The sequence below is a fragment of the Mycteria americana genome, chromosome 1, assembly GCF_035582795.1.
Source record: "Mycteria americana isolate JAX WOST 10 ecotype Jacksonville Zoo and Gardens chromosome 1, USCA_MyAme_1.0, whole genome shotgun sequence".
Taxonomy (NCBI): Eukaryota; Metazoa; Chordata; class Aves; order Ciconiiformes; family Ciconiidae; genus Mycteria; species Mycteria americana.
Genome location: NC_134365.1, coordinates 157,749,372 through 157,769,943, shown reverse-complemented (window position 1 = coordinate 157,769,943; position 20,572 = coordinate 157,749,372). Strand labels below are relative to the sequence as shown.

Below are 20,572 nucleotides of genomic sequence, written 5' to 3'. Positions count from 1 at the left end.
AGTGGTATAAAACAGAGGAAGACAAGAAGACAGAAAAAAACCAAAGCAAAGTAATTTGTAGCCAGATATAAAACAATACTTTTAATTTTGATGTTGTACTGCCTGTTGCTATTTAATTTTCAAAATGTGGGCAATAATTTAATACAGAAAATTACTATCATGCTTGGTGAGATTTTGCAAATAAATGCCACCATGTAGTAATAAAATGTCACTATTGTAGATACAGATATAGGATACAGAGCCTTGTTCTGTTATACTTGCCCTGTAGGCAAGATATTAATTATGTAAAACCTCCAGCTCTTTTCAAGTAGTGTGTGCATCTTCTAATAATACAAGGCCAAAATTATGAAGAGGAGTTCATAAAAAAAATTGGGATGACATGTTTTCCTCTCAACAAATGCATCTCCAGCAAATCAAGATATTTCTTGGAAATATCACAGTTTTGATAAGGAATGTCATTTGAGGTAGGCAATAGGCTGGCTGCTAAGGCTTTTACCTGGAGGTTTGGAAACTAGGGTCAGGTTCCTGTTTTGCCTGATTTGTAATAATTCATTAAGTCAGTTTGTTTAGATCTTTTCCTTATGCAAATGTTTATATATTCCTTGAGAAAAAGTAAGAGAGACTAATATGACAAAATAGCAGTCATGGCACTCAACTGGGATGTAAGCGATCCAGCCTCAAATCTACTCACTGAATCAGACAGAGAAGGGATAAGCTGTTCCATCCATGTTAAGTAGCTCTTAATAATTGTGAAATATAATGCAGTGTTTCAGCTGTTGTGCAATACTACAAAGCACTTCATGGTTTGCCTTCCTATAAGGAAAGCTATAGATAAATGACAAAATAATAAAATAAGAATGAAAACTTATTAAGTATTCTGAAATTCCAAACTACTTTTTTCCCAAAACTTATTTAAATAACATAATAATTCTGGCTTTTCAGTATTAGTCTGAGGTAGTTTTTTTTCCAAAAGTCTAATTCTTCTTTATACAAATGGACTGGTTTTGTTGAAAACATATGACAAGGAATGTACACCCATCTCTAAGCAGGAACAGTTGAGAATGAGGCTTACATTTTAAAACTCAATTTAAATTGCACTCATTGCTAGAGATGGAGGTGGTGATATATCTTTATGCTTCTTGTTGTGGAAATTCCCTTGGAGGCTAATCGACCTCACGATAACCTCTCCTGCCCAACAAAGTCATTCTAGGCTGGATTTATTATGCAGCTCTCTATGTCTGACATTTACGCACATAGCCAGTCTTGTGACGATCAGTAGTGCATTGAACTAGTATGCCTTAGAAATGAAGACAAACTTCTTCGGTATGATTTCTGAAGAAGGCTCTGCTTGTCCCTCCGGATTGTTTTTCCTAGCTTGTTTTGTAGTACTCAATTTTTTTATGATTTTACTTTTTTTGCTTGTTATATGGGAATTTATTTTCAGGGCTGGATCCTTGCTTAATTAAATGGTAGTGTTTACAATGACTGTAATAGAACTATGCTAAAGTACTTCAACAGTGGATCACCTTTTTCTCCTTTATGTTTATATCCTGATATACACATAGGTTTAGACATAGAGGAAACATGGAACATGGAAGAAAAATGTTGAAGGAAAAGTAGATTTCAGAAACAGCAGACTGCAATATTATTTGTATACATATAACCCCATACATTTACAAATTATGTTGGCAAAAAGAAAGGAAAACTCATCTGCTTTAGAAAGTGTCCATCTCCTTTCTCAGGAAGCTGAATGATTTTTCCTTTGCTGATTTTTCCTGTTCCAGAGAGCCATTGACTATAGTGCAAAGTCTTTCATCCTGCTGGCAGATCATTTCACTGAAGAAAGTCCCACTGCATTCATATAGGCAAACTGCAACAAATTTTTTACTGTAACCCTCTTTTTATGTTCTCTGTCTAATGATACAGTGAAGAAAATAAAGAAAAAGCCCAGCCTCAGTGAGCCTAGCCCTTTCATATAGACTTCTCAAATCCTTCCAAAGCAGGCAACAGGATATCCCAAAACATTAATTTTTCTCCCCGAAGTGAACTTAGTTTCTTCTCCAGATCAGGTTTACAATAACTTAGTTCCAAGTAAGTACAGAATAATAACACCTCTGTCCCTTTCCCGTTTCTCCTGTCCAAATCCTAGGTGACTGCCCTGCCCTAATCCTTCCACTGGGCCAAAGCAATAGCCCTTTCCTGAATGCAAGCAGTGGCACATGACAAATGAGATGCACTGCCAACAAGGATTCTTTTATGTATACAGAGAAGAAACATCTGTCTTCTTCATGCCCAAATCCTGACTGTTCTTTCCCCTGAGAGATGTAACCTCTTGTGCATCCTGAGCTCGCAGTCTCTACTTAATGCTGGCACGGAGAGGACTTTGACTTAACAGGTTTCCCTTGAAGTACATTTAGTAGGACCAGTTCTGGCTGTCAAAGAAATATAAACTGGAAGGGGTAACTGAGTGCAACCAAGCAATTTTGAAACTTCCCCTAAATGGCTATCCCTCATCTGAGCGAACAGATACCTACACCTTTAGAAACTGGACCTTAAAGAAGCTACAATTTTTTCCTTCTCTTACAAATTTAGTTTTTAAAGTGGCTGCTAAAACAATCTTGAACCCTGCTTTTTTATTTATGTTTGATATATAGGTTGGTGGGTAGAATTTAGGATTCTGTTGTATACATGGCCTGCTTGTGTATTCAGACTGTGTTTTTGAAATACAGCCTGCTTTCATCCTAGAACAGAAATACTTTTGTCAGAAACAACAGGTATATTATTCGCTTGCTTGAATTCTTATTATCTGCAATACGTTTTTCTCCCAGTGACCAGGTATTTGAAATTGGAGTACTGGATATTTTTGGATTTGAAGAATTTCAAAAGAATACTTTCGAACAGGTAAGTGGCTATGTTTTGCTGAATTTACTGTAACTGTTAATTCTTCTATTAAGGTTTTGGGTTTTAGCCAAAACAAGTTTTTTTATCAGAATATAAACATACATGGAGGAGAAAATTTGCTCTTAAAATATTTTTTTCCCATTCTGCATGTATGGGTCTGAATTAAAACCTGGGCTTTGTACAGTTATTCATCATTTTAAAAGAATCCAGTAAATATCTACCATAATGATTTGGAAGAGGGGTACTTTCAGATCAGCACTGAAAGACAATCTGAGAAAAATACTTAGTGTTGTCTGTTTTCATGGTTGTGGAAGTGATACTTCAACTAGGTCAGTGAGTAGGAGGACAATACACTGGATTGGAAGAAAGATCAAAAGGTCTTCAGATGCCTTGGAGAAAAAATAGAATGAAAATGCTACATTATGCTAAGTGCCATTACTGGCAGATTGACCTCTGTGTGACTTTACAACATGTGACTTTTTAAAAAATCGAATTACATCCATGGAAAATAAATTAAACTTTAGCTCATTGAATGCTTAAAATCCATTTAAATATCAAGCATTTTTTGAAAATTATGAAACTGTTTGCCCACCTTCAACATTAGTCTCTGAACACCAAAGCTCTTGTGAATTACGTATTTCAGAAAGCATTAGCAACTCTACACAACATGCTGAAAGAGATGTCTAAGTTATTGTTCAGTTGTTCATTCATTCTGTAAAGCAGCAGAAGAAAATCAAAGCATAGAATAGAAAATCAAAGCATAGAAAAGAATAGAGATGACATCAGCAACAACAAAGGACCTGTTATTGTTTGAAATCAGAATTTGCCCCTTCATCCCAGTCAATCCATTGTTTTATGGCTCAACTTTCTCTTTCTAGTGAAATAGAAGTCATAGAGCCACATTAGTTCAGTTTGGGTAGCATGTTTACATGGCTACCCAATTTCCAAATGTTTGAAAGCACAAACAGGATGAGCTTACCTCTACCTTCAAAAGAGCAGGTAAGAATGCAATAAGACATATTCCAGTTCCCCTCTCAGAAAATTCTTTTTGCTGTTACAGTTCTGCCTTGCTTGAAAGCTTGCTGGATTAAGGACTATTGATGTGCCAATATTCATAGTCATTTACTCAGTGTGAATGTCTACTTTGAGGGAAAATATCAAGTGAAAAATAAAAAACATTTTAACTGCCTGAATATATGCAAAAAAAGAATCCATAAAACCTACTGATTAATAAGGATAAAGTATTCTGTGCATTTTAAATGCCTCTCAAAAGAGAGGGGCGCATCTTGGGACTTACTGGCTATTTTCCTTTGACTCTGTTCTACGTTGGTTTTTGTCATGAAACTCATATAAGTTCTGCAACTGACATGAAATACCATGAATTCCAATTTCTGGGGTAAGTCATTTTCTGCTTAGTGACTGCAGAGGATGCTTGAAGAGAAAATATGAGACTTAAAGAAAAATGAGTAAAAAGTAATTTGTTTTATGATTTCTGCATAGCAAACATGATAATTTCAAAGTCAAATTTGCATTTTTATTTTATTTTTTCTAAATAAATATATTTCAAGAGACACTTACTGTCCCTTCACCTGGACTGAATGCATTTTGTTGAGTAATATTGAGTAATACTCTGAGTCATTACCTCAGAAACTACTGAACTGCATTCCTGAAAAGATAGACTAGAGGTGAGGGAATTACAGAGTTCATTTTTATATGGAGTCTGTAATGTGATTAACACATCTGATTCCTGAAGTGATAGGTTGCAGTATCAATGAAGAGAAGCAGTTTGTATCTCCACATGGCACAATGTAATCATGCAGACATACCCAAAACAGTCTGCGCTCAAAAGCTCGAGCTGTCTAGCAGTCTAGCCTAGTTCAGTATTCTGCCTGGGCTCGTTAACCCTGACGATAAACAGGCTGGTTAGCCCAGATAGGGTCCTCCTGCAAAACATTGCATCATGTCTGCAAACATGCCCAGTGTCAAGGCCTGTGACTGCAGAACGTTAACATTAAATGTTACAGCCAAACAGTGGAGGAGCCATAGAAATTACTTTTTCATCACATTTAGATTAACATATATTAAAATGGCATTACAAAAGTAATTTGGGGAAAATGAACCTTTTGTTTCAAATCAGTGTAAGACAAGGCATTCTTTGTGATACCTGTTTGCCTGCTTTCTTGAAAAAGAAAGATTACAGCTGTTTTCAAGAAAGATTAAAACCTCCTGATTGCCCAAATCTGGGGACATGCCAAGCAGCTGCATGAATCTTTCTGGTGCTTCAAATCAGGTCAGCTGATAGACAGTTTAATATCATAATTAAGAGAGCAATATGATACTAAATCACATGTCAATTTAAGCAATTCATTTTAATAGACTGTGTTTGAAGATGGTTCAGGAAGAGAGAGCTGGATAAACCAGGTAGAATAATTTGTTCACTCCAGTGAGTGTGTTGGAATGACAAGGCATTAGAGTATTGAAATGTCAAAGGCAAACAAAGAATTGGTCTAGAAACAGTTCATGAACAATGCATAGGACAACAGATGTCAAAGAACTAGAAAAGTAAGGTTACTTATGTCTACACCAAGAATCTGGTAACTTCTGCAGGCAAGATGATGTGACTGACAACGTGCAAGGAGAAAAGTTTTATAGACAATTACAACGAAGAAGGCATTAGAAGTCAAACCCAGTATTAATTAAGTGTTCAGTTTTCCTTGTACTTGGTGAGCATTAGTAAGCCTTCATTTTATAGAATGTGTGGTACATTATATTTATGTTAGCAAAAATAGGACACGTAAATCTAAAATAACAGTAAATAAGTGTATGGAATAAGTGGTAGTGAGTGGAGTTGTGATTTTTGGTATGAAATTTAAAAGCGGAAAGACAGGGGACAGTGTTTTTAGAAGTCACAATCTGAGGGAGTCATTGCTCAATAAAGACTGAAAGCTTCTGAATTACCAGGACTCAGTGAGTTACTGCTCATCAGCTGTGCTATGGTAAATGACTACAGTACACTTTTAGCTCACCCCAATTACAATTTCCAATCACTTCCTAGCAGTGATCATTAGCTTGGGAACAGCGTTTTCCTAGAGCAGCTGCATACCTGCTGTGCCAGAACAGCTTTGTATACAGCCACACTGGAACATGGTCAGAAGTGAGCACAGATTTGTCTGTCCTATTCTATACAGAAATGGCCTTCATTTTGTGATCATTTCAGGAAATATGAGTGCTCTACCAAAAATAGCAAGGGCAGTTTTCAATGTTTTCCTAGGTTACCTTGTTTGAGAGGGACTACATTTATTTAAAGCTAGGTTAGATCTTACTTGTGGTCCCCTCACAGCACAACTCCAAATAGTGTAGTCAAGGAATGCTGATATTTCTTTAAACCTTTATGCTGCTATCTTCTTTATACTTTTATGCTAGTATATTCTTTGACCACAAGAGCATGCAACACAAACGGAAAGTACTCACAGCAAATGAACATAACAAGCAATAAGCAGGAAGGAAGGCTGATAAAGTTGCCTGTATCATTTCCCCCTAATTGTTTATAAGAAAACTGTATTATAGGAGAAGAACCAGACCTTAGAGTACCAAGAGTAGATTTTCTTCCCCCCGCAGAAAGTCAGGTCTTTCTACAGAGATGGAGGTCTGTAATTGTGGAAGCGTCATAAAGAGCAATGATGCAGTTAAATAAAATGGACTCTAGCAATCTTTTCTCTCTGATGTCTAATTCAAGTGCTAAACTGAAAAAATATTTAGCTCTTGCTAAATAACATGTTTAGCTCTTGCACGGTATTTTGCCTCTGTAGACCTCTTGAGTTTTGCAGAAGAAAATATATATATCTCCTCCTTTTTATAGGAAATATGAGTGGTTTATCAGAATTAGGACCGCAGATCATGGAAACAGTCAAGTGTCTCTTAACTCCCATTCAACTCTATGCCCATTAGAATACGTGTGGCATTATCTGTGTGATGCAGCAGAGCGCTGGGAGAGGGATGGCTCCCGTGGCAGCTCTGTGCAGCACAGCTCTCGCGATAGGAGCCAGCTGGCTCCGAGAGCACAGAGCATTGCCTGCCCCACTCAGGACTTCAGAATCCTGAAGGACTGACAGAATCACAGACCAGAGTCTGGTGAAGCAGAAGAGCTCGTGCAACCCAGCTGTGCTCACAGCATTTTTCACCTATGCTTATTATTAGGTGTGGTAGGTTTTAACTTCTCAGCGTGTTACTTCTTTAGTTAACTCTGCTGAGACTTCATTTAATTTTGGCATGTGACCTTTCCTAGCCAAAACAGTCATAACAGAATATTTTTTTATTAAATTGCATTGCCTCAGCCGTGAGACCATTTCTAGCTATCCAAATGTAAGCTCATGTTGCCTATTTTGTAGATGGATGGATATGAAGAGATAAAAGTTACATGACCCAACTTTTCTACAGTCATTGCAGTCTCAGTGATAGCAAATGGAAGGTCACACACCCAAGTTTTTGCATTTGGACAGTCTGAAGGCGCATTCCAATATTTTATTTTATGCAGAAGAGATCAGCCTTCTTTGGTTTTGCCTGTCCAGAGCATAGACGGATGGTCCTGCTTGCCTCTGTACTAGCCTGTGGAATAGGTGGCTGCTGGTGCACACTGAGCTATGACACTACATAGGGACTTGAATGCAGAACCTCCCACTGCGGTTCCCAGTGCTGGGGCATTCCTTATTCCCTGTAGGATGAGGGACAGTGCTTTACTATCTTAATTCAGCCTTTAACAAGGAAAAATGACATGATATTTTTAAGTCAGAGTTTTGCTAGCCTCCATGCCCAGGGAGGTTTTAATATCCTTCTTGTGGAGCAGCGAGAGCCAGCCGATTCTTGGCATCAGAGAGCCGAGCACCAGGAGGACCCCACGGCCGGCCATGTCCTCCCTGATGGGCACCATCTCGCAGGGCCTGAGGGTGGTGGGCAGACCAAGGCCGGTAACGGCGCCCATCGGCAGCCCTCACACGACAAGCAGCGAGCCGGGGCTGGGGTCCTGTCAGGAGCAGCTGGAGATGGGGCTGGAAGCTGGCACTGCCATGGTGTCACCTGGGACTGGGCCATGGGCAGGGTGTTGGTGGGGGTCCCAGGGAAAGCAGAGCGGGGCTGTAAAAGCCTATTCCTTCCCTCGGGGGCCTGCTGATCCTGTGTTTTAATTTGTTCCTTGACCCAGTTCCTGGGGATCTTACGCTCTGCATGGCTTTTGTCATGGTGTACCCCTGTTCCCTCTCAGTCTCCTTGGTCTTTTTTTCCAGTCTGCACATATTTTTATCCATTTGTACAGGACACTATTGTCTCTCTGGTGTTCCAGTCAGCCGCTGGAAAACAAGTGTTACTCAGTTTTAAAGTTGGCTTATCATTCACCTGACATTAAAATGTTTATTTTTTCTTTATTCTTTTACAGTAGACACTTTATGGCCAAAAATAAAATCATTTATCTAAAATTGAGATTCCCAGCTAGATTCAGTTTGTGATTGACTGGTGAAATGCTGCACAAGGGCATTTATTAACTGATAACTTACTTTTCCACAGCAGCACCCTTTTTTATCCTACAGTACTTAGTTGCTGGCCAGCAGTATGAGCGAAAAAATAATTTGGCACTACTTCAGTATCTTTAATTCCAAATTCTTTCAAGGAAAGACTGTTGTTACCATGTTTGTTTGCTTGTTTGTTTAATACTTTTATATGTACAAAATTGGGTGGGGGACTATTCCACTTTGGATTGAAATTTTGTCCCTTCTGGAGGGGTTTTTCAGACCCTCCTTTGTGGAAGGCTTTTCAGGTGACAGCTACCAATAATAAAATTTTAATGTAGCACCAGGTTCTGTTTTACTTTATTTGAGGAACACAGATCAGCTAATGGCAACTGACCCCAGAGATGACGTGAATTCCCAGTGAAATGAAGTTCTTCTGACAGAGAGGCAGAAAGACTATGTTTGAATTTGTGTTGGAGCTGCATGGAAAACAAGAAATCTGTATTAGATCCTATTGCCCCTAAAAGGCAAAGGAAGAAATGTAATGGGTTCTGTTTTTGTTATACATTCATTAAAAATATTCCGATTGGTACTCGACATTAAAAAAAGGATGTGGAAATGTTTGGGTAGCAGATAGAAAGGGGAACAGTGATCAAGATACTTCTGAGAAATAAGTGATTATAAACCTTAGGTTTAAAAATATTTTCTGAGTCCAACCTCAGTAAATAGAAGATAATTCTACCTTCCACTATCTTAGAATTACATTTTTGAGAAATGCTGGAGCACACCGTTGCAAATTAAACTTGGCATTGTAGCTGCATCATCTTGGCCAATAACATACGGCTTCATAGATGTGTTGATATGACAGCTGTAAGCTTTACTCCGTGCTCTGAGTACGCATCCCTTGAGAGAGCTAATTCTTCTGCATGACCAAAGGATGTAAATGAGCTTTCCAAAGGGTGTTTACATCCATCGTTCCCTCACTGATTGACAGTCACCAAGTTTTCTTTTCACAAAGTCCCTTTTTTTGGCTATGCCTTTTCAAATAGCTATTTATATAAAGTGAAGAGCAGGAAAATTTCATTAGTCGTAGGTGCTTTTCTGTCTTCAGAGTACAGTACAATTGTGGTCTTCTACCTAAATGTGAATTTGGAGTATACTTAATAGTACTAACTGGTCAAATGTAGTAAAAAAGAGAGATCAAGCTAACACTGTCTAATGTGATGAATACTTACTGCTTTTACCAAATGCCACTATATTATTTTCCAAATTCTACAATTTGGATGGTACTTCAAGTTTTTTGTTTAAATAGTTGAACAAGAATTTTTTTTTTTCTTCTAATAATATTCTAGAAGTACTTTTTAATGAAGACTTGGACAAATAGATGGTATATTTGTTTTCATTGAGACATGATAATGAGGTAGGATTAGAAAGGAAGACAGATAGAAAGGAAGATTTATTAAGAAGAGATATACAATGGAGCCAATAAGAGGCATGTGAAGAACAGTTTAAGATTGTTTAATGACAAAAAGTACCATAGGTAATGTTAAGTAATGCTGCAAGGTAAACCAAATATACAATGCTTAAAGTTACTCCCACAACAGTTGTTTACTTTTATTACTACTACCTTTCCATCTAATTTTCATGGGTGCAATTAAATACCTGTTTAAAAAATGTAGTTTTCTGAACTTTTCATATCTTTGGACAGAAAATATGTCATTGTTTTATGTAATACTTCATATGACATGGAGCAAAAGAGGTTGGGTTAGCAAAGCTAGTTTAGTTCATTTTCATCTCATTTCTACATTTCAGCTGGTTTAATTATTACGTCAACCTGTGTCAAGCTTTTAATTTGAAAGATTAATTTTATTACCTTTTCGCAGCAGGTTGTATAAAACATTGAAATGGAGAAAGATATGATCAGAATGTCTTGCTTTTCAGCAGTCCCTGGCTGGTCTCCTGATTCTCATTCTGCAGAGCTGTTACTCACAGCCACTGCTAGAGAGAGCAGCTTTGGAGCAGCTTGCAGTTTGTATAAGCGCTTGAGCTTGCTTTCTGGTCTGGTTTGCAGAACCTTACTCTCATTATGGCAAGTCTGCCAGTCTGAATGACGGCATTGCTTATATTACTAAAAAGGACACCAGGGTATGCCGTAATATACTGATCAGTAGAATTTATAAATGTTTTTTTTTTCTTTACCAGCCCAGCGTGTTATGTATGAGTATTTTAACAAAATACTATGCCTTTTACTTTTGGCAGTTAAAATCAATGCTATTTATCAGATCTTTTGAAGATATGACTAAGACAGTCTTTCCCTTTGTAGTGGTTTAACCCCAGCTGGCGACTGAGCACCACACAGCCACTTGCTCACTCCCCCCTGGTGGGATGGGGGAGAGAATTGGAAGGGTAAAAGTGAAGAAACTTGTATATTGAGATAAGAACAGTTTAATAATTGATTAATAATAATAATAATAATAATAATAATAATAATAATAGAATATACAAAGCAAGTGATGCACGATGCAATTGCTCACTACCTGCTGACCGATGCCCAGCCAGTCCCCAAGCAGCGATCACTGCCCCCTGGCCAGCTTTCCCCCAGTTTCTATACTGAGCATGACACCATATGGTATGGAATAGCCCTTTGGCCAGTTGGGGTCAGCTGTCCTGGCTGTGCCCCCTCCCAGCTTCTTGTGCACCTCCAGCCTTCTCAGTCAGTAGAGCATGAGAAGCTGAAAAGTCCTTGATTTCGTGTAAGCACTACTTAGCAACAACTAAAACATCAGTGTGTTATCAACATTATTCTCATCCTAAATCCAAAACACAGCACTATACCAGCTACTAGGAAGAAAATTAACTCTATCCCAGCCAAAACCAGGACACCCTTTGGCTTGAATTGTGTAGTTTAATAATTTTGCTGCACAGTCAGGGCCTCAAATACATTTATTGTTTTTATGTATTTTAGGAGATTGGCACATGATAAAAAGTAAACTTGAGTTTATAGTGATTTTGTCAACTTTTCTTATGGTAAAATATACCTGTGTAAAGTTAAATGACATGGTTCTCTAAAGAACTCATTTGCAAATAAAGATCTATACAGCATGCATCATTTTAAGGCTTTAAATATCCTGTGAAGTATAGGCTTGCAGTGTTATGTCTGCCTTCTGAAATAATGTTAAGAAGCTTCTGAAAAGATTTTGTAATTAGAATTAGAATTTGAAAAGTGATCAGTAAAGCATATTTTGCCTGCCACAATGTTAAAAATGCTGTCTTTTTCCATAAAATAAGTAGATAGTGTAAGTCAATTGTATACTTTCGTTGTTAATAAAATGAGACTACAATCTGAATCTTTAAAATGATGGTTTTATTTGAAGCTGTCTTTTGTCTGCACTATCATGCATTGGTAAAGACAGTTAATAACAGCCATTTGGTTATAAAATGGGGGTTTTATTTCTTCTTGCTGTTATTCACACTGGTCTATTTCATTGTATAGCAAGTGCAAGTTGACTATATTAGCATGAGGTGTTGATGGAAAATTCAGGCAGCTATTACACATTACTTGGGTTCTTTTCCTCATCTGAATGTTAAGCCATGTACTTTTAGGACTGATCTAAATATTTCATATTTTTTTAATATGACTTGCTGGTGGAATTGCTTTTACACACATTATTCATGGAAGATATAGTTTATGGCCAAAACAAATATGTGACTAGTTTAGTCTGAAAAGAGACTGCATGCGAGCATTCCTTGCCCCGTTCCTCATATAAAGGATTCTTCCACCCTTTTAGGAGTTTCTGTTTTCTCAATTTCTTAGTGATAGTACAGCATTGGAGATTTTAGAATTTTCCACTAAAATTTCTGCTTTAATATAAATAAAACAGTTAAAACATTTATTCCACCAACTTATTAAATATTTACTGTTTTGCAGATTGTGAGCTTTGAATAAAATCAGAAAGGTCTCAAAATAAGCTGATAGAACTCCCACCTCTTTTTAATCGAAAATCATATTCCTATTAAACTATTTATTTTGCAAAAGTGACACTACACCTCTTCTAAGGCAATCAAAGAAAATATTTGAGAGGCTTTTATATTATTTATCTCTCCAAACTTTGAACTTTTCTATTGAAGACAGTTTTCTTGCCAACCTTCCCTTAGAATATCAAGAAAATGGAGAGAAGCATCTCGTAAAATGTCCCTAGGTGTTTTATAACATATATTTGGGCAAAACACAATGAGTTCTTCAGAGACTGCTTTAGACTTCACTGTCATTATATGTGGAAGCAGAGTCTGAACGTCTTTGTTAACATTGAACTAACTACAGAGTTGGGTTCCTAACCAAATACGTAGTTATTTTTTCTAAAAGCGCATTGCATCTGTGTAGTCTTCCTGAGTATGAACTGCAGAAGAATATTAAGTGTACCGATTTATACAGAGAGTTACCCCACTTCAATCAATAGAATTAGCGTAAATTTGCACTATATTTGATAATGCTAGTAGTTGATAATTCTTATGTGGAATTCACAATGAACTGTGCAGGCAGAAAACTGTTTATTCCCAATTTCATACTAATAGCTGTTAAAATGTAAATTTCCCTCGGGTGTTGCCGATCTATGGTCTGCCGAGAGATAACATATTGTGGATTGCCATTTCATCACATTCAATAGTAGACGTGCAGTAAAACGTACACCGATGAATTATCCAGTAAACTTCTAAGAGTCATTTTTTCTTCGTTTTACAATAGCTGTGTGTCAACATGACCAATGAGAAGATACACCAGTACATCACCGAAGTGCTTTTCCTACAAGAACAAGCAGAATGTGTCCAAGAGGGAGTTGCCATGGAAACGGTGTATTCTCCTGGTAACCATACTGCAGCCTTGGATTTTTTCTTTCAGGTAGTTTTCAGATCCGTTTTACACCATGTATATTTATACACAGTCTCTGCATGTTAGACTAATACAAACTCTCGCCTGCATTTTCTGATTTATGAATCTGTAGAGAAGGTTATGGGTCCAAAGAGACCATAGAGAGGGCTGTCGTAACTGCCCTCGTAGCTCGAGGGCTAACAGAGCTTTCCAACAGTCCAGGGTTGAAGAAGATGTAACAGAAACTCCTTGCCTGTACGGATTCACGTGTAGCATCTGTGTATCATGCCACGTCGCTAATGCAGCCGTAGGACTGACGAGTCTCTGTTGCCAGCCTGACAGTTTCTTTTGTGCCTGAAGCTTATTTCTGGAGTATTAACTTCTAAGAAGGAAGTAGCCCAATCAGTTTCCTAAAAGATCATCAACAGTTACCGTTTTTGGCAACTGAAATATTATTCCCTATGTTTCTTGCAGAATTATCTGATGTGCGTAGCCTTGGAGACTTAACAGAATATTTTAACCATTTTTTCCTTTTCTTTGAGGTGATATATGTCTCTGTTTACTAAATTACAAGCTGTGTTACTCTACAAGGAACAACTGAAATTCTGTTGCCCCTGTATAAAACAAGAAAAATCTGTTTTTCGTTTCAGAAACCATCAGGCTTTTTGTCAATGCTGGATGAAGAAAGCCAATCTATTTGGTCAGTGGAACAGAGTCTTTCTAAACGCATTCAGTCTTACCTGGATACATCAGACACAAATACAGTATATTCCTCCACAAAAGATGGAAATGGTAACCTTGCCCCAAAGGATCAGGGCTCCACCTTCACTGTTATGCATTATGCTGGGAGGGTAAGTTGTTTGAATGGTTGGTTACACACAGTTAATGAAAAAGAGTAAACAAAACACATTTCTGCATGGCTTCTCCAACTCCTGGCTGTAAATAACAATTCACTTTCTAGTGATGAATTTTCACAGGACAGCTTAGAATCTCAATGCAATATCTAGCGTATAAAATCTGTAGTTTGTATCATATTGTGCAGGATTTGAGCCACCTAATTCTGTCTCCTAAATTGCATCTTCCTTGTAAGCACTTTATGAAGAAGGGGGTGATTCAGATACCTCAGCATAAACGTTTAATGCCATTTTAGTTGGCTGTCACTTTGCTTTCAGATGTTGTTCCAGAACAGTATAGGTTCCCTGTAGATCCTGTGCCATGTATGTGGATACCTTGGATACCAGCATGCATCTGGTAAAAAAAAACCACCCATGTTTTTTTGTTAGTAGTCATAATCAAAATATATTTTTTCCTTTTTTTCTTCAAAATCCCAGAACATGCTAAGTGTCTCTAAATATGGCTGTAAAACAGGATGAATGTTTTGCATTTCCCCTCCTGCAATGTTCATGGGAAAAGCATAATCAATTCTGTTCAATAGGCCTCTTAACCTTTTCTTTCCAATAGTCCCTCATTTTCACACTGTCTCCACAACAACCCACAACTCAAAGCAAGCACAATAGGTATGTGTTTAAAGGGATAATCATTTTTTTTAGATAATCTGACAGATTGGCCCCTCTGTGATTAATCTGACATGCTGCCACTTCTCTCTGTTCAAAGCATGGTATTTGAAATGAGCTAATGAATGTAGATTGTATGGGCACAATACAATGGGGGCTCTTAGTTATCACTTTTCCAAAATTTCCACTGAAATCGGGTGAGAACATAGACTGAAGGCTGCAGGAATCAGTCTTTACATCTGAACAACTTGTCCTATGTCCTTTCACACTTTCTAAGTCTTATGCAGATGATCCCATGAGCTATCCATCCACTGATGGAGTCCTGTAAAAGCGTCATGCATAGCACATTTAGAAACTGTTTAGCTAAAAACTGTTTAACTGTTTGGAACCACTGCATTGTGATAATATGCACTGCGTTGTTTATAAATATAACTGTAAGTGTTATTAGTTGATGACTTTACATAGTAGGTCACTTTAAACCTGAGATCTCAGTAAAGCCTGCTGTCAGGCAGAACCTGGCCTTTTCAGGGCTTAGTGGCAGCACGTGATACATACCTAATCACTCCAGAATCCTCCATGGAAGACATGTGGAAACTGCAGGTGCTTCAGTATAACCAGACAACTGACACCTGGACGGTCCTCTCTTTACCTAAGCAACAGACAGAAGAGATTAGTTTGATGAGCAAGAAATTGGGCAGCTATGAGAAAGTCTTTTGATTAGAATGCATATTACAATTCTAAAACAAATGTAATAGCTTTGCTGCTGCTTATTGTGAGAGATAATCAGGCAACCTTCCCTCACATGATTTTCTGAGTAACAAATGCAGGGGGTTTATCTGGTATGCTGCTAAAAAAATCAGTTTAGATTCAGAAGGGAGTTCTATGTGCTTGCTAGGGTAAGAACACCAGAAAAATAACTCTAATCGATGCTGCTGAAGGTACTGAATGACACACTTTCTGCTATGATTGATATTTTGGATGCAACAGATTTATGCTGTTGAACACCCAGTCAGTCGACTATTGGTAGTGGGTACTCTTATGAGGTGTGTTCAAGACTTGTCTCCAAGTTACCAAAAAAAGACTTGCTGGCTCTGTCATATCTCAAGGTAACATTATATGCCCTGAGCTCTCCAGAACAGATGAGAGGTTGGAATGTGCACGCTTAGGCTTCTTTAACCAGATTAGGGTCCTTTACAGCAATATAAATGGGGAAAGGTCTATTTTGTGGCTCCTCATTTGGAAATGAAGTCGATGGAAGTGTTGAGTAGTGTTCTGACGCAGGCAAATTTGTTCCTGCCTAATGATAGAAATGTGGTCATTATGGAAAGGATTAAGACTATTTGGGCAGTGCTTAAATTCCTAACCTAAATACTCTGGATAACTCCCTGGAGGCTCTTCTTTCATCATAAGGCCTTCTACTTAGACTCAAATTATTTGCCAAAGTTAAGTGGTTTGAGTACCTCCACTATTAGGACTTTTCAGTAGGAATGTGGGCATGCAGTGGTTAGATAACAGCACAATGAAGATTTTGTCAAACTTATTAGCACTTAAAGTGATAGACTGAAGAAATGACCATGGACTCCAGATGTCTAATTTCATTTATAAATCTGTTCTAGACTCGTTAGGTAAATATTTTTTTCATGGAGTTCTGTTGTGATTATACAAATTTATCACAATGGCTCTAAAAGGTTCCACACACCAAAAAAATGACATAGAAGCAGCAGCAAAGCAGCTGCATTAAAATCACAACCAGAATAATAAGCACATTTCTTCAAAATGAAAAAAATATTTGTCTTATTCTCTGAAGAGACACTCAGCAGGAAGATTTGTTAAGATCAAAGTTTCAGGTCCCTAGTTCTGAAAGTTAAACTGTGAGTGGTATGGAGTACACTTTTCATTAATGTGTGTTTTAGCCTTACATGGTTGTTTAGATTTTTTTTTTTTAATAACACAGACACTTGGTTTGACCTTTTCCTAATAATAGTAATGACATTTAATCTAAAAGTATGAACAAATAGACAGCTCTCCAAGTAATGTAAATTCACACATTCTTTTGAAGTCAATGGAGATCCTTTGATTTACATTGGCCAAGGAACTATTCCAGACAGTCAGGTTGTTCTTTGCATCCTTACGACAGTAAAATGCTTGGCCCTGCCAAAACAGAAAAGTTCCTGTGCAAGTGCTTAACTCTCCTTACTTTAATAGTGATTGAGCAAAATCCTTAAAGACACTTGCATTTTTTATATCTTATGGAACTGTTATCTAACTATGATAGATTGAAATTTCCAGTGATTTATGATATGTGTTGACATAAAATCTTATGATAGCATTACTCTACTAAATAGTGACACAAACTGAGTTTGTTCTGAGACTAGTATGTCTTCATAAGTTGATAAGTTGAATATGAAAAACTAGGATTTTAAAACTGCTGATGCTGTTCTTTAGATTGTACTATTACTACATTTAGTAGCTTTTTATAGAAGTCATTTGTGATTTATGCTTTATGAAAATTGTTAAAGGATCAGGCTTTTAAATATCTCAGGTTTTATTGGCACTCAAAAATAAGAATTTCATATATAAAGTAAAAGTATAGTTTGGCAGGTTTTGAGAACCATTTTTATAGTCTGATATCAATTAAATGAGTCTAAAGTAAGTGAAGTGTAAAGCAATCTTTCTCTGCGTGGTTACCTTCAGAGATCCCCAAATTTAAAAAAAGGGGGCTTGATTTTATTCTTGCTTGCCACAACTTTTCATTGATTGTAACTCCTTTAACTTGGTAAAGCTTCTCATTATTTACATGAGTACAACTGAAAGATGAATCAGACCCAGAGGGTAGAGAAGGAATTACCAGTAAAATGTGACAGGTAATTGAACATGAAATTTTTCACTTCTAGGCTTAATCATTTACATTCGGGTGATGTGTCTAGGCTGGTGTTTGTGGAGGAAGTCACACTGAATGCAGGCTCTGTGTTAGAAGCTGAAGGCAGACATCCTGATTTCTCTAGGTAACAAAAGTTGTCACTGTTAGTGACACTAGCAGTAGTTCACAGCCAATGTGAAACAGCTGCTACTGCGAGTCGTCTAGAGTAAAAAAAAAAGCTAATATTCTATGTTGGCCCTGGTATGAATCTCACGTGGACCCTTGTAATTTGGGCTCCTTTTCATCAGTAGTTTATGTATGTAGCCCAAAGTCCAGAAAGAATTTACTCAGACACTTACAGTAGCTATTTTAGCACCTCATAAGTGCAGTTATACTGGAAAATGCAGCTATTAAAATTATTGCCTCACTGAAGAGGCCTAGTTTTGTATATTTAATTGAGATTGACAGACAACCTTTTCTAAACAAAACAAAACTGCTAGCTTTATATTATGAGAGAATTACAGCTGATACAGATGTGTCCATGCAGTTTTAAAGACCTCTAACATGTTCATACCTTAACATTTTGTGTCAGCATACTCATAGGAAGATTCCCTTTTCTTCTACTATCAAGTCTTTTTGATTGATTGTAGTCATGCGTTGTCACGTATCACCCATTCCCTTATGTTTTATGCTCAGTAGCTTTTCCTAGGACTACACATGCCATATTATTGATCCAAGCCTAATGAGGCTTAGACCATTCCAGAAAAAGCAGTACTGAGAGAAAAAAAAGAGATCATGGGTAAGAGGTGAAAAAAAAGAAAGCATAAGGTTGAAGTGAGACGAAGAAAGAGTATGAGAAGAGGCTCAGAGTAATGTGTAAGGGAAAACAAACAAAAGAATTTGGAATCCATACTTGATTTTCTGGCGGAAGCAATACTTTAAGAAAATCTATATGTATATCATTTTGAGAGACCTTTGATTTTTTTCTTATTTTCTTTACTGTTTTGGAATGAAGAAAGTGGAATAAAAGAGGAAAATATGCACAAGTAAGCTTCTGCACATAGAAATCAACACAGGGGTGAGATTTTTCAGTGGAAGCTGAAAGAGAATACTGTGTTACACAAATGTGACAGAACGGTCCTGTGGAAGAAAGAAAACAACTTTTTCTTCATTTATCTTGAATTTTACTATTATGCCTGCACAACACAAAATCTGTCTTTTTCTGCATGAGCAATATGATATAGTTGTTAACTGTATGAACACATGCTTAGCAAAGGCCACTGTGAACATTAGTACTTTATCATATCAAGTATTTGACTTTATCGCCCAGGTTTAATTTTGCAGCTGAACAGAATCCTGCAATGCCTTGACACATTATGAGTGTCTTCTAAGAGCTATTTAATGTCTTGGTATCTGAGTGCTATAAGACAAAAAGCTTATCTGTTCTGTTCAGACAGAAGGTAAAAAAGAATTATTTAGGTTTTGTATGACTAAAAAAAAACCCTCGTGGAAGGCTTTATCTGAAGGTTGTTTAACACATTTGCCTGAACACTGGCAGTCTGATCTCTTCTGGAAAAATTCTGCTCATGCGGGGCATTGCTTTGTTTCTGATGCCTAACGTGAATGTGGGTATTCTCAGCTGCTGCTCACGGAGACTGCCTGCCTGGCAGCACTGTGACAGGAGAGGCACACCGGTTCCACGCTGCCCGCTGTGAGCTTGCCTTGAGGAAGCCAAGTGTTTTATGGGTGCAGTTGATCAGTGCATCTGACCATCAGCTGAAACTATACTAAGAATGTGTAATACTGAATTTCTAGGTACTTTTTTTGACAACTTTAGTATTTACATTGTGGGCTCTCATGTAACGAAGGGCTTCACATGAATTATATCTCTGAACTGTCAGACGTACTGATAGTTGTGATTTTTGAAGAATAACTTTCCATCACCAAACTTTCTCGAGGACTCAAAGTTCTTTTTTTTTAATTTTATGGAAGAATTAACATATCAATAAGTAAATCAGAAATATATTGTCTTAGCACAATGCCACGAGACACAGCTTTACCTAATAGTGGTATTTAACATACCGGTGTTCGAGATAATGAGCTATTTGCCCCATTGTTCGTGTAATCTGAATAATAGGTCATCATAATTTAAGCTTTCTGCAGTTTAAAATGATACTTGAATTTACAAATCAGATAAGCCCCTTGTCACTGTTTGCCTTGCCACTGTTTTGACTTACAGTACTGTAATAAACTGATCAGACCTAAAGACCAACTTCTTTGCTCTATAAACCGGTGCACATAATGTCCTTTAAGTGCAGATCAATGTCTGTTCCATTTCTCAGCTATGTGCATTTCAAAAATACCTCTCAGCTGTCAGCCCACCTTCACTAAGGAAGTCTTCTCTGAAATGCCTTATATATCCCAGGCAGACTCTGAAACCGAACCTCTAAATCAAAAGACAAAAGGAGATGGATTAATCAATAAGGATGCTTTCATTTTCTCTATTTTTTCCCCAGGCTGAATCCCCAGACATAACAATCAAATCAGTCTAGTCTAAGCTATACCAAGGCCTATAAAGGTTACTTGACAAAGATTCTCTTTTTCACACAGACAAGATAGTCGTGCTTTTTCTCCCTTTCTCTCTCTCTTTCTTTCTTTAAGTAGACTTAATTTTGGACTTTCACTTACAGGAGAAAATAATAGAACACTTCCCCCCACCCTCCTATTTTATTTCTAAATAACTGCTGGTTTCAGTATGCTACTATTTCTATCACAGTGTTAGAATAAGAATTTACAGACTATATAAAATTGTTTACTTCAATCATTGCTTAACAAGACTTGTTTTGGGAGGGTGAGAAGCCCAGTGATCCTTAAAAAAATGGGACATTCAAGCGTTTAAATGGTATCACTCACATTTAAGTACTGGCAGAAAATT

The 20,572-nt window shown here is 37.3% G+C and overlaps 1 protein-coding gene across 1 annotated transcript in view; it reads left to right on the top strand.

Annotated features, from left to right (window-relative positions):
- Nucleotides 1-20,572, top strand: part of MYO16 (myosin XVI) — a 404,772-nt gene that overhangs the window by 290,282 nt on the left and 93,918 nt on the right. Inside the window, exons 21-23 of the mRNA XM_075525989.1 lie at nucleotides 2,829-2,901; nucleotides 13,141-13,293; nucleotides 13,914-14,114. Coding sequence (XP_075382104.1) covers nucleotides 2,829-2,901; nucleotides 13,141-13,293; nucleotides 13,914-14,114 — 427 coding nt within the window. The remainder of the gene's footprint in view (nucleotides 1-2,828; nucleotides 2,902-13,140; nucleotides 13,294-13,913; nucleotides 14,115-20,572) is intronic.